The sequence below is a fragment of the Neofelis nebulosa genome, chromosome X (genome assembly GCF_028018385.1).
Source record: "Neofelis nebulosa isolate mNeoNeb1 chromosome X, mNeoNeb1.pri, whole genome shotgun sequence".
In the NCBI taxonomy this organism is placed as follows: Eukaryota; Metazoa; Chordata; class Mammalia; order Carnivora; family Felidae; genus Neofelis; species Neofelis nebulosa.
The window spans coordinates 122,417,119-122,429,493 of NC_080800.1; the positions used below are offsets into that span (position 1 = coordinate 122,417,119).

The window sequence follows — 12,375 nt, forward strand, 5'->3', positions numbered from 1 at the left end:
GTTGAGGCCTAGAGATGCCCCTGCCCAGGAGCCGAGGCCTGAGTGCAGCATCAGAGCCCGGGGAGGACATCCGTCAATACAGACAGGCAGCCTAGTGGAGGGTGTGTGTGTGTGTGTGTGTGTGTGTGTGTGTGTGCGCGTGCTTTGAGCTTTGGTAGAATTTGTGATATAAACTCCATGCCTCGCAGAGTGGCTGAGAAGACTGTGGATGTCACGATCACCAGTGTCCCAATTCAGTTGATTCTGACACGTCTCTACAATCCAGTTCCTTCTCTTCTCCATCCTCACTGTCTCTGCCCTGGCCCGGGCTGCCACCCTCTGCCACCTGGGCCACGCCAGGGGTGATCTAACCGGTTTTCCTGACACCTCCTTCTTCTAAGTCAGTTTATATATAGTCTTTCCTCTCAGAGATCTCTACTTCCGACCTTCCGTGCTCCCTCCACGCCGCCCACCCCCACTTGGAAACTTTGGTTTCCCATCTGCCCGTTTTTAGAAAAAGGCGTGGCCCAGTCTCCCTCCCAACCTACCTCTTTAGGCTCCTCCCTTTTCAGTAACACATATCTACACATAGTATATTTGAGCCAAACCAATCGTCCCACTCTTCTCGAAACTTCAAGTCTTTGGGCACCTCTGTCTGTTCTCCTTAGGCTTCTCTCTCCTCTGGGACTCCCCAGGAAGTTCATTCTGCCTTCAGGGCATTGCTGGAAGGCCACTGCTCTGCGTAGCCTTCACCAGCCTCTCAGTGGAGATGTAGACATTCCTCCCTCCTTACGTGCCTCTAGCATTGAATTATAACATTGTCATCATTTGCCGATGGAGTCTTTGTCCTTGCGAAAAAGGGCCAGCTTATTGGGGGAAGGGCCCACATCATACTCCTAGTTGCTTCCCTATGAGTGTGTTTCAAGCACAGTCATAGCAAGTAACAACGATAGTAACTGTATTGATTGACTGCTTACCAACCATTTTACGTACATGATCTCATTTCATCCTCATACTAACCCTCTGAAATAGGGACTATTACTGGCCCCATCTTAACAGATTAGAACACTGAAGCTATAACAACTCACCCAAGCCCACACTTGGTAAGTTTTAGAGCTGGAGTTCAAATTAGCAGAGCCCAACTCCGCAACCTGTTTTCCCCACAAATATTTTCTCAAGGCTTTAACTTAAAAGTCTGATTCCATGACCATCCTGCTGGGAACCTTGGAAAAGCCCAGTCTGAGGGCGAATGGGGGGCCAAACAGTTTGAAGATCTAGGCTATATGCTAGACTATATGCCCAATGAATGGTCTTGGGTGAACCCCTATTAATCCACTTGGTTAGCTCTCTCTTGCCCAGGATGACTCAAATGGTATCATTTTTCAGGGGCGTGGGTGTCAAAATAATGTCAAATGTCAAGATCCCTGCTTGGGATATTTTTTAAGACAAAAGATTCTCTTTTCTCCTTTGGAATTATCTCAGCATTTGTTTTCAGGTCCAGGTGGGTCCACCGGGTTCTGGTCTTCTCTGGGGAAATCCAGCCTTCGATATTTTTACACCCACACCCCTGAAAAATGATACCATAGTGTTATGGTGTGTGCAACATTATTGAAAGCCATCAGATTTCTATTAGGCAGTTTGTCATTTGCATGATAACATTGAGTTTCCCGCATCGGGAGAAATTATATAACCCAGAGAAATATACCAAGAAAATGAAAATCAAATTCAAAATAATGACCATGGAGCAGAAAATTGGTATTGCGCTGAATTTATGTGATCAATTCTAAGGAAGTCCAAGGTTGGAGAGGTGGCAGTTTGATCCAAGTCAATAGTCATATATATCAAGGCGCACACTATTAGCTTTGGCTGATGTATGCAATATACATATAAATCCATACATACCACCTGTGCATCTAGAGAAAGGAGATCTGTTCTTTTCTTTTTTCCTGCCATTGCCTTTTATGTACTCAGCGCTCTGCCCACACAGACTGTTTGGCATTTCCTGATCTTCGAGTTACATATTATTTTATTCCCATTGCACAGAGAAGTAAACCGAGGTTCAGAGAGGTTAAGTAACTTAAATTTATCTAATTAAATTCTATGCAATCTCCTTGGAGCCAAAATTACCCCCCAAAATAAGACTTGAGCAGATGAGCTGTTTTTGCACTGGGCAGGGGAAAGGTTTCTTGAATTTAACAGAGTTTGAAAACCATTGGCTTAAAGCAGAGGGTCAGCAAACTTTTGTATGTAAATGCTCAGATAGTAAATATTCTGGGTTTGGGGGGGCCATATGTTCTCCATCACAACTACCAAACCCAGCCACGGTAGCACAAGAGCATAGCCAATATGAAGATGAACGGGCATGGCTGGGTTCCAGTATGACTTTATTTATGGATAATGAAATTTGAATGCCATGTAATTTTCATATGTCATGAAATATCATTCTTCTTTTGATTTTATTTTTCTCAACTATTTAAACACGTGAACACCATTCTTAACTCATGGGGCAGTTTAGGAACGGAGGGAGGGCTGATTTGGATGGAGGGCCTCAGTTTGCCAACCCCTGCCAACTGTATCCTTCCTGAAGGAGCACTTTACCGGGTGCTCATTCTATGAACCCCCTTCTCTGATCTGCGTGGCAGGGTGCATGATCGAGTTTAGACCCAGGCCGTGGGCACAGGGCTAATGGGCCCCACCCAATAGGTCTGCATTGGCCCTCAGACTGGGCTTTTCCAGGATTCACAGCAGGGTGGTCATGGAATCAGACTTTTAAGTTAAAGCCTTGAGAAAATTAAATGCAGCTTCTCCCAAGAAAGAAGTCTGAACACCCTTACCTCAGGGAAACAGAATGAGCACTTTGAAAAATATCACTGCCTCTTCCTCATTGCCTGCCTTGCTTACCAGCAAATGATTCAGTGCTGCAGAGGGTCCAGAGCACTAGGTAGGAAAATATATAATTCCCTGAGTAATTCTAAACCAGTCATGTTTCATTCCTCCCAGCCTACTTTATGAAGAGAAAGTGCCCTTTAAGGAGTCAATAGGGCTAAGTTACTATTCTAGAAAAGGGCCCACAGTACGATGGCTTCTAATTTTTGTTTAGAGCTTAAAACCTGAGTGAAGCAGTGTCCACACTCCCCACCTTCATCCCCACGTCTGCCACCGCACAGTGTGGACAGCAGCACTGGCTCTATCTCCAACACCATTCCAAGTGCAGGCTCCCAGTGTGGACTACAGAGGGGGATACTCAGGCTACCAGATGGAAGCTACCAGAGAGCAGAGGGCAATTCCTAAGGGGCAGAACGTTCTAACAACTAAAGCTCCTGAATACTAGAAGGGCATTGCCTGCTGCCCAGCAGACAATGGCTTATGGCCATGTGGTAGGGATGTTGCAGATATCTCCATTGGATGGCAAGGTGAAATAGATAACCCTCACAGGCACTTCCAACTGTAAGAGCCAGGGTCTATCTGACCGTTAGTCACCAGCATGGCAGCTATTTCCACGGATGCTTGGAAGCTGGACTCCAGCCAGTATCAAGTGGTACGCCTGACAAGCTGTCTGCTCAGACAGGTACCATTTTGTAATTCAGAAAAAGGCACAACGTAGGCTTGCAGCCTACACGTTCAGGATTGTGAAGGTTGCTTCTGAGCAAGGATTCTGGATCAACTAAACAGCCTCTGAAGCCCCAGTCTTTTTTTTTTTTTTAAGTTTATTTATTTATTTATTTATTTATTTATTTATTATGAGAGAGAAAGTGAGAGAGAGAGACAGAGAAAGAGAGACAGAGAGAGAGGCAGAGAGAGAGAGAGGGAAAGAAAGAATTCCAAGCAGGCTCCATGCTGCATCACCAGCATGGAGCCCGATGCGGGGCTCGATCCCACCAACCGTGAGATCATGACCTGAGCCAAAATCCAGAATCCGATGCTTAACCGACTGAGTCACCCAGGTGTCCCCAAAGCCCAGCCTTTTATACAAAGGTTAGAGCCAAATGCATATTGGAAGTTCCTTGTGAGAGTGGCATGCCCAACGACGAGGCGCTCAAGGTGAGTACAGATATAAGGAGCAGGATATCAAGGCCACTCTTACTTCGTTTTTAACTTCCCGTTGGAACTGTGTGTTTCCTCAGGGCTTTCAAATCTCCAGGAGATCTTAAGCGCTCTGGGAGGATCCCAGGAAACCCCAGACAGCCATGATGGCTTTCGAACATTCTTGAAGAGTAAACCCAAGCACTGAAGCTTTGCAAACTCCTTCAAGAGCTCTGAACCATGCTATTTGACACCTCTGCTTGTCTTTGGGTCACCACTGGAGCTCTTTGTTTTCTTGTTCCAATCTGTAAAGTACCGTTTCTCAGGTAATAACAATAGCAGCATATATTGACTCCTAGGCAATTTGTAGGAAGTTTATTTTCTAATCCTTCCCCAACTCTCCAAAGTAGATATTTTTGTTGCTCATTTAAACATGTGAGAAAATGCAAGATTTGAAGAGTTTCATTAATGAGTTCAAGAGAACAACCCCATTAGAAAATTCTGTACTTGAACTCAAGTCTGTCTCTCAAGCTCTTGCTCGTAAGCCAATGCTGCCTCAAGGAAAGGCTTCATTTATATAGAGCCTTCTGTAATCCTGTTCCAAGCCTTCTATTTTTTTCCTCTTCAAAATCACCTAAGCATTCCACTATTTATTTTTGAGAGAGAGAGAGAGAGAGAGAGAGAATGCGAGCGGGGGAAGGGGCAGAGAGAGAGAGAGAGGGAGACCCAGAATCTGAAGCAGGCTCCAGGCTCTGAGCTGTCAGCACAGAGCCCAATGTGGGACTCAAACCCATGAACCATGAGATCATGACCTGAGCCCAAGTCAGATGCTTAGCTGACTGAGCCACCCACTCACCCCAGGACTATTTTATTTCTTGATAATACAGAATTGATATGTCATGGTAAAAATAAAAACCAGAGAGTTTTCACACAAAGAAAGGCGCTGCGAACTACTGGATCCTGAACAAACATCTGGAGTCACTTGAGGAGGCCTCCTTTGTTCTGTTTTCATCTAATTGAAAGGGGAAGAACAATTATTTTTTAAGATTACCTACACGGGAGATTTTTTCACACTGTAGGAATCCCAGTGTGTGATGAATTTGTCTATGCAGTTGTGACCTCCTGAAAAGAACTTAGCATTTTTCTTCTGAGACTACCTTAACTGCAGTGGGTGTGAACGGTGCTGCTATAATAATTAAATCCAAAATCTTTCATAATCCTCCTCGTTCCCTAGAGTAGTGTTCAGTATTAGTTATGGATGGAAATGCAAACAAGTACATGTATATTCAAGAATAAAGCTTAATAGGTCAGCGAAGGAGCCTTCCTAGTTGCTTCCTTGACTTGTGTTTACCAGGACTTGAATATATGCATCCAATTGTCCTTTATTAACAACCAAATCCACACCAAGCTTGTTGCATGGGGGGCGGGGTGTTTAATGTCAACCGCTATGGAGTTTGGTTGCCTGTTTCCGGAATTGTACATCGGAAGGCCATTCATTTCCATGTTAGAATCACATAGAGTTGGTTGGAGAATAAGATAACTGCTGAGTTCAAGACTGAAATCTGACTCTGGATGTGCTAGTTCTCCCTGAAGAAGACCCATAAACCCGTTTCTGGATTAAGCTTTGAGACTTTGTGAGATGTTTACCTTTAGGTTGTTCAGCAAATGAAGATGAGAACAAGGTCTCAGAAAGGCTCTGCTTGTGATTACTTGTTAACGGTGTTAATGGTGTACATTATTTCTAACTATGATGCAATATTTCCAAAGTAATGATACCCTGCATTAATTTTCTGCCTTCCTAAAGCATTTCACATGCTTTGGCTCATATGATGCTCACCCCCACCTCCATCCTGTGAAAGAGTTTAATTATTATCCCATTTAACAGATGCGGGACACAGATGAGGTACAGAGACAGAAAATGCCTTTCCCAAGATATCAGAGTTTATGATTAGCCAGCACTTGAATCCAAATTATCTTGACTCCATGTCAGTATGTTTTGTGGGGTTTGTTGTTGTTGTTGTTGTTGTTGTTGTTGTTGCTGTTGATTTATTTAATATACCATCCTTTGTAAATTATACCCTCTAGGAAAACATTAGATATTCTCAAGTTCTGGCTGGAGATGGTCTGAGTTCCATGTTTGCCTCCATGATTTCCTAGCTTGCATAATCACAAACAAGTTCTGTACCTCTCGAAGCCTCACTGTTCCAATGGAAAATGGGGCTAATAATAGCCCCTCCTTCATAGGGTCCAAATTCCAAGCTTCTGGTCAAATACTTGGCACTTTCCCTGACACATAAATGGGTCTTCTGAATGGAAGTAATTGTTGATCATTTATTTTGCTCAACACTTCAGTGTAAATTAACATGTAGACATTGCCCACCTATATTAAGACACACACACACACACACACACACAGAAAATGAAGCCCTTTATGACCACCATAAGTATTAAAATATTTGACTTCTATAGCTTATGAGAATGATACCGTTTTCGTTTGCCACAATGTGTTATAAAGAATTATTTGTTTGGAGTCCTAAGCCTGCAATTGCAAGAAATGTGAAGATACATTTTGTCTTCTCTAAGATCTTGAAAACATCCATTAGTCTCATGAAGGACAGTCATAAATCTCACAAGTTTAGTTTATCTGAAACCAACTCTAACAGCTATCCTTCCTAGCAATCATTCTTTATACTGGTCTTTGGGTTTCAGACCTCACTGAACATGTCCTGATCTTATGTGGCTGAGCATGAGAGTAGGGGGGCCGTGTTTTCTTTGAAGAGTTATTGGCTACCCACTCTGACCTGAATCTCTTTCTAACATTTGAACCTAAGTTCTCAAATAATGTATTCCCTCATTTATCACATTAGAAGTTGCCTTTTGCCTTTCAACGTCCCTTCTGGAAAAATCACACAGGTAGAAATTAAGAGATGGGAGTTTTAGGACTGGCTCTCGCACAACTAGCTGTGTGACCTTGAGCAGAGCCCTGGGCTTCTCTGAACCTTTCTTTCCTTCTATGCAAAATGAGGGTGGTGGACTATCATTTCTGGGAAGACAGAAGTGAGTAAGTTGCAGCAGCAGCCCACATGGGAAGAAGGGGATACTCAGCGGAAAGCAGGGCACTGATCCAGCTGGAGCCGGGGGCAGGGCAGAAGGAAAAGGTGTCCTTTCTGAGACGGGGGTTCTTTCTTGAAAGCTTTTGCAGAGGAGGTGGGATCTGGCTGAGCTATAGAGAAAAAATAGGATTCACAGAGTTGAAGAAGGAAATTGTAGCCTGGGAGCTGAGCCTGATTCCTAGTCTGGAAGCAAGAAAATGGTAATCAGTCCCAGGAGGCTGGGACTGCCCCCATTTGAAGGCTGGGAACGAGGTCTATAGTTGCATTCAATACATAAAAATATTAACACCGATTGCTCTTTGAAGGCTACGTAACTGGCATTTTAAGATAATCAGTCACTCTTCCTGCTGTGGCTCAAGTTTGGGGGTAGAGCGGATGGCACTGTAGGAACAAGAGGCTCTGTGTGCTCGATAAACAATTTTGAAAGTGCTAGTTCATCATCAAAGTTCGTATCTTTCAGGTACCTTGCCTTAGGAGAGAAAGATTTCTCATCCACATCATGGGCTTACATCTCTTGGATCAAATTTTACGGGAAGAGATCGGTCATATATCAAAAGGTTAATGACTAGCCATTTCTCGCCCAGCTATTTTGTGGCCACAGAGCTGCCACAGTGCAGAGGGCACTGCAAGGCAGCAGAAGTTCACTGGGCCTTTTGCCTCTGTCATCCAGAGAGCCCCAGCAGGCTGCGACAGCAGCCTCTAGAGCCAGGGACTGTTACCATGCCCCTGTTCTTTCATGGGCGACTCGGAGCATCTTTTCCTGTAGAGATCCAATGTCACGTTCCACTCCACAGTGATTGATCAGTACATTTATTACACTTTCAGTAGTAAAAATATATAGACTCCAGTCATCTCTGGAGATGCTGAAATAGTCCTTTTTTTACCCTTGATTTAGGGGAAGGTAGAGCGGGAAGATGTGTGCGGAGTGTGACATAAATATAAGAGCTCAAATATCTAATTAGCTGAAAGAATCTTGGTTCCCTCTGCACCTTTGACAGAATTGCAGCTGTCAGATTGTAGCTCCAATATTTTATCCTCATTGCAAGATGTATCTGAGGATGGTTTTGAAAAGACGCTTTGTAACACGAACATCACCCTGCTTTTTTCGTAGGATGCTTGAGGACGACTTGAAGCTGAGCAGTGATGAAGACGACCTTGAGCCGGTGAAGACCTTGGCCACTCAGTGCACCGCCACTGAGCTCTACCAGGTAGGAGGAGCCTCGGGCTTGGGTCGGGACCTAACGGGAGGGAGCAGAAAGAACGGGAATGCCTTTGCCATCTACAAGCCTACCCTCTGCTTTACCTCTGGGCTTTGGAGAGAGGAAAAGAAGCAGAGATCGGCATGGTGTTCTGGAACAGGTTGAATCGGCTCTCAGTGTCATTCAAGCTGTAGTGAGGGGAACACCTCTTCACCCCCTCCCTCCGCTCCCCTGTCGAACGCACAAACTGGTCCTCAGTAAGCCACAGACTGTCTTTCCCTCTCTTGGACTAAGTAAGCATCGTCTCGGGTGAGGTGTAACTTTAGTCACTCCGCTGCGAGGCTCACAGGCCACGCTCGTTCATTAATTAGGGCATCACGCGAGTGCTGCGCGCCCCCTCCTCCAGGTGCACCGCTCGGAGCACCTGCCGAGAACTGGCGCCTGGCATCCCACAGCACGCACGAACCTTCAGGCTGGAGACATGTGGCAAAAACTTGCTGCGGCCCCATCTTCGTCCTCGCTGCATCCTAAGTACTTACAGTCCTTAGCACCACATGAGACAGCAGACACTTGTTTGCAGCGTTTCCAGTGAGACTGGCCTTGTCGGTTTGCGAAGGCCAAGTATCGTCCACAAAGCAGGAGAGCGGCAGCGTAGCGTATCGAGCCGGTGATGCTTCTGCGTTTTCTCTGTGACAGGGCTGTGTCCCAGGTGGGCTCCGCCTGGGTGTGTTTATAACCTTAGATAAGGAGCGTGCAAGGGTTGCCTTTTCTTAAAGCTGATACCTGACCAAGTGCTTTTCTACGGTGAAGTCGGCTAAGTCGGGAAAGTGAAAGCAGACGGTTTCAAGGGATGCTCATGTCAAGGTAATTGTCAAGTACAGAACTCCAGGCTTGCTAAATGTTCTCAGACGGGTCGGCAAAGACAAGCTTGGAAAAACTCCCAAGGTTCGCCTCTTCCGCTCTCATGTGCAGTTGTTGGCCACGCTGAAGCTCCTACCGTTTGGTGGAATTTTAAATTTGAAGTCATCTGCCATGTTATGCGGCCAACGCTTTACTCTCCATTACTTTCTCCTCCTGATTCGGCTTGCGTTTTTCGTAATATGTAAAAATTGCATCTCTGCGCTTGGGTACCTCATCAAGGACCGGCGCCGTCGTCTCCCAGGGGCTCACTGTCCCCGTCCCAGATGCAAGCCGTCCCTCTCCTACGTGAACCAGTGTCTGTTATTGCTGCTTTCTGCATTTAAGATACCAGTGACACGGATTGTGTCGGTAAATCAAACAAAAAATCCTACATCATTGAGTTTGACAGATGCAGCATTACTTTTTAATGGAAATGTTTAACACGGTAATCAACAGTAAGTGGGAATAGACTCTGTGCATTGACTTCCTCTCTATGGGATTACGGACATGCAGTCTGCTTTTTAGCTTCTCACGTTGTCATATTCTGTATTTACCTGAAGGACTGGCATCAGGTCTGTGGGCCGAAATCATCTGGGTTTTTAGGATGTGTGTTCGGTGAGTGTGTCAGTGCCGAGACCCCCGGATAATCCTGGTTGGTACGTTGGAGGCTTTCCGTGGCATGCTGCCGTTAGACCAGTCATGCCTCCACCAACAAAGCTTCTCATTCATTTGAAGGGGAGATTGAACCGGGGGATCTAAGGCAGGGCAAAAATGACAACTTCTTCCCCCTCGCTGGGCCCAGGGAGCAAGAACCAGATGCAAGGTTATAAACTATAAATGAGCCCTCGGTATAGAGTTTGAGGGCTCGTTAAAAGGCAGGAAGGCTAAACACCAAAAGAGAATGTTTGTGCAGGAGCGGACTGGATAGCGCCAAGCAGTGTTTGCCGAGCTCCAACTTCATGAGGCCTCACTTTTTCTTTTTTCAAAGATACGTGTATCAAAATGATTTTCCTGTTTTGTTTCATCGCGGTAAAATTCATGGTACGTAAAAGTCACCATGTAGCGCATTCACCAGATTGTGCCCCTGTCACCAGTTCCAGGATATTTTCATCACCCCCGAAGGAAATCCCTCATACACGAAGCAGTTTTTCCCCCTTCCCAGTCCGTGACGACCAATAGTCTACTTTCTGTCTCTGCAGATTTGCCTATTTCATAAATGAGTCGGAAGGTATGTGACCTTTTATGACCGGCTTCTTTCACTTGCCGTGATGTTTTCTAGGTCCATCCATGTTGTAGCAGCGATCAGTACTTCGTTCCTGTTTATTCTTTTATCTATTCATCAATTGACGGACATTCTTTCAGTCTTGTAACCGGGACCATCACACTGCCAGCAACATCAGGAGGCGAACTCAGGGCTCCCATTTACAGAGCCACCCTTATCCTGTGCCTGATATTAAGTTAAGTGCTCTGTCTTATTTGAACCTCACCAATAAACCTTAGAGGTAGGTTTGCACCCCCTGTCTGAGCTACAGAATTGCAGCAATATTCTATTTGTGCCAGGATGATGGGGGGGGGCATATAAACAAATGCATCAGCACATTAAGTGATGCGTCCAAGTGGCCAGACCACACCATTGGTTTGAGCTGACATTATACTTATAAACTTTCTCAGAACCCGGTGGCTACATTCGTGCAAACATAGTCCAAAAAAAGAAAAAAGTCATTAGCTTTCGGGAGTCTCAGAGCATCTCATCTGTCATCATTGTACCTGGACTCACCTGAGGAGATCCAAGTTGTCCAAGCTTAGTGAGAGTAGATACCGGTCTTTTCCAGAAGCCCCTAAGACCTTACACCGGAGTCTGCAACATAAAGAATCCCATGAGAATGCATTTCCAATGTGTGTATGAAAATGAAACGCAGGAATAAGATGTGTCAGTTTCTAATATGACATTTCGGTCCCAAGTCTCTCATCATCTACCCGCCACTGGTGCCCTCCACAGCAGTAATTAGCCAGGCTGGGCAGTTCCCGTGCACAAACCCCAACAGAACAGTTAGGATGTGTTTAAAGGCTAAGCATTATTCCTGCAAACGGGAACATGGAGTATGAGGCTGGAATGGGTGAGCCGTGGAGACTAAGGACTGTTTAAAAAAAAAAAAAAACCTTTTCAACAAAAGGTTTCACCTCCTACTGACGCTTTGAAGTCAGGGATACACAATCACTTAATGCACATAGTTTCAGTGAAGAAGCAATAGTGATTGTACCCTGAAATGTTGGTTAAAAGTTTGTGTCTTTCCTCTACATTCCCTGCTGCATTTTGCTTTCTTGGTTGGAACCGTTTGGGAAGCAGATACGCCATGGATGGACACAGTTTGAATCTGGCTCTGCCTCTTACTGGATGACCTTGGGCTCAAGACCTAAGCGTGTCTGAAATGGGGGTCACAATAGCACCTATTTTATTAGGTCACAGAGCATTTAGCAACTAAGTGAATGGATAGAGTCATTGTCACTACCACTGCTAACAGTCTAAACCGTCTCATGTTCTTGGAATGCTAGCTGCGTGACTTTCCATTTGGTTGTAAGGAATAGGATGTTAAAGAGAGCCACTGAATTAACTGCCTGGAAAACAGCCAGCGTGTGGCAAACCTGAGCGAAAGGGTTCTGTGTTGTCCTGACATGTATTAGCTGGGTGTGCCTGGCCGTGAGAATTACAAGTGTAGTTGTGAAGAATGTTCTGAAAACCACAAGCGCTATACAAATCAGCGGTCTTTCTTCCTTGTGGCCTTTTTATTTTTATTTTTATTTATTTATTTTTATTTATTTATTTTTTCAGTATATGAAATTTATTGTCAAATTGGTTTCCATACAACACCCAGTGCTCATCCCAAAAGGTGCCCTCCTCAATACCCATCACCCACCCTCCCCTCCCTCCCACCCCCCCATCAACCCTCAGTTTGTTCTCAGTTTTTAACAGTCTCTTATGCTTTGGCTCTCTCCCACTCTAACCTCTTTTTTTTTTTTTTCCTTCCCCTCCCCCATGGGTTTCTGTTAAGTTTCTCAGGATCCACATAAGAGTGAAACCATATATACCTTGTGGCCTTTTTAAACATTCATTGGAAGTCCCTTCTTTTCGATCCATTGGTACATAGACATTGCCCTTCATT

The 12,375-nt window shown here is 45.0% G+C and overlaps 1 protein-coding gene across 10 annotated transcripts in view; it reads left to right on the top strand.

Moving 5' to 3' along the window:
* Window positions 1-12,375, top strand: part of AFF2 (ALF transcription elongation factor 2) — a 455,915-nt gene that overhangs the window by 348,224 nt on the left and 95,316 nt on the right. For all 10 annotated transcript variants that reach the window (XM_058713753.1, XM_058713755.1, XM_058713757.1 and 7 more), the window contains one exon: window positions 8,227-8,323. In XM_058713753.1, the coding sequence (XP_058569736.1) occupies window positions 8,227-8,323 (97 nt within the window). The remainder of the gene's footprint in view (window positions 1-8,226; window positions 8,324-12,375) is intronic.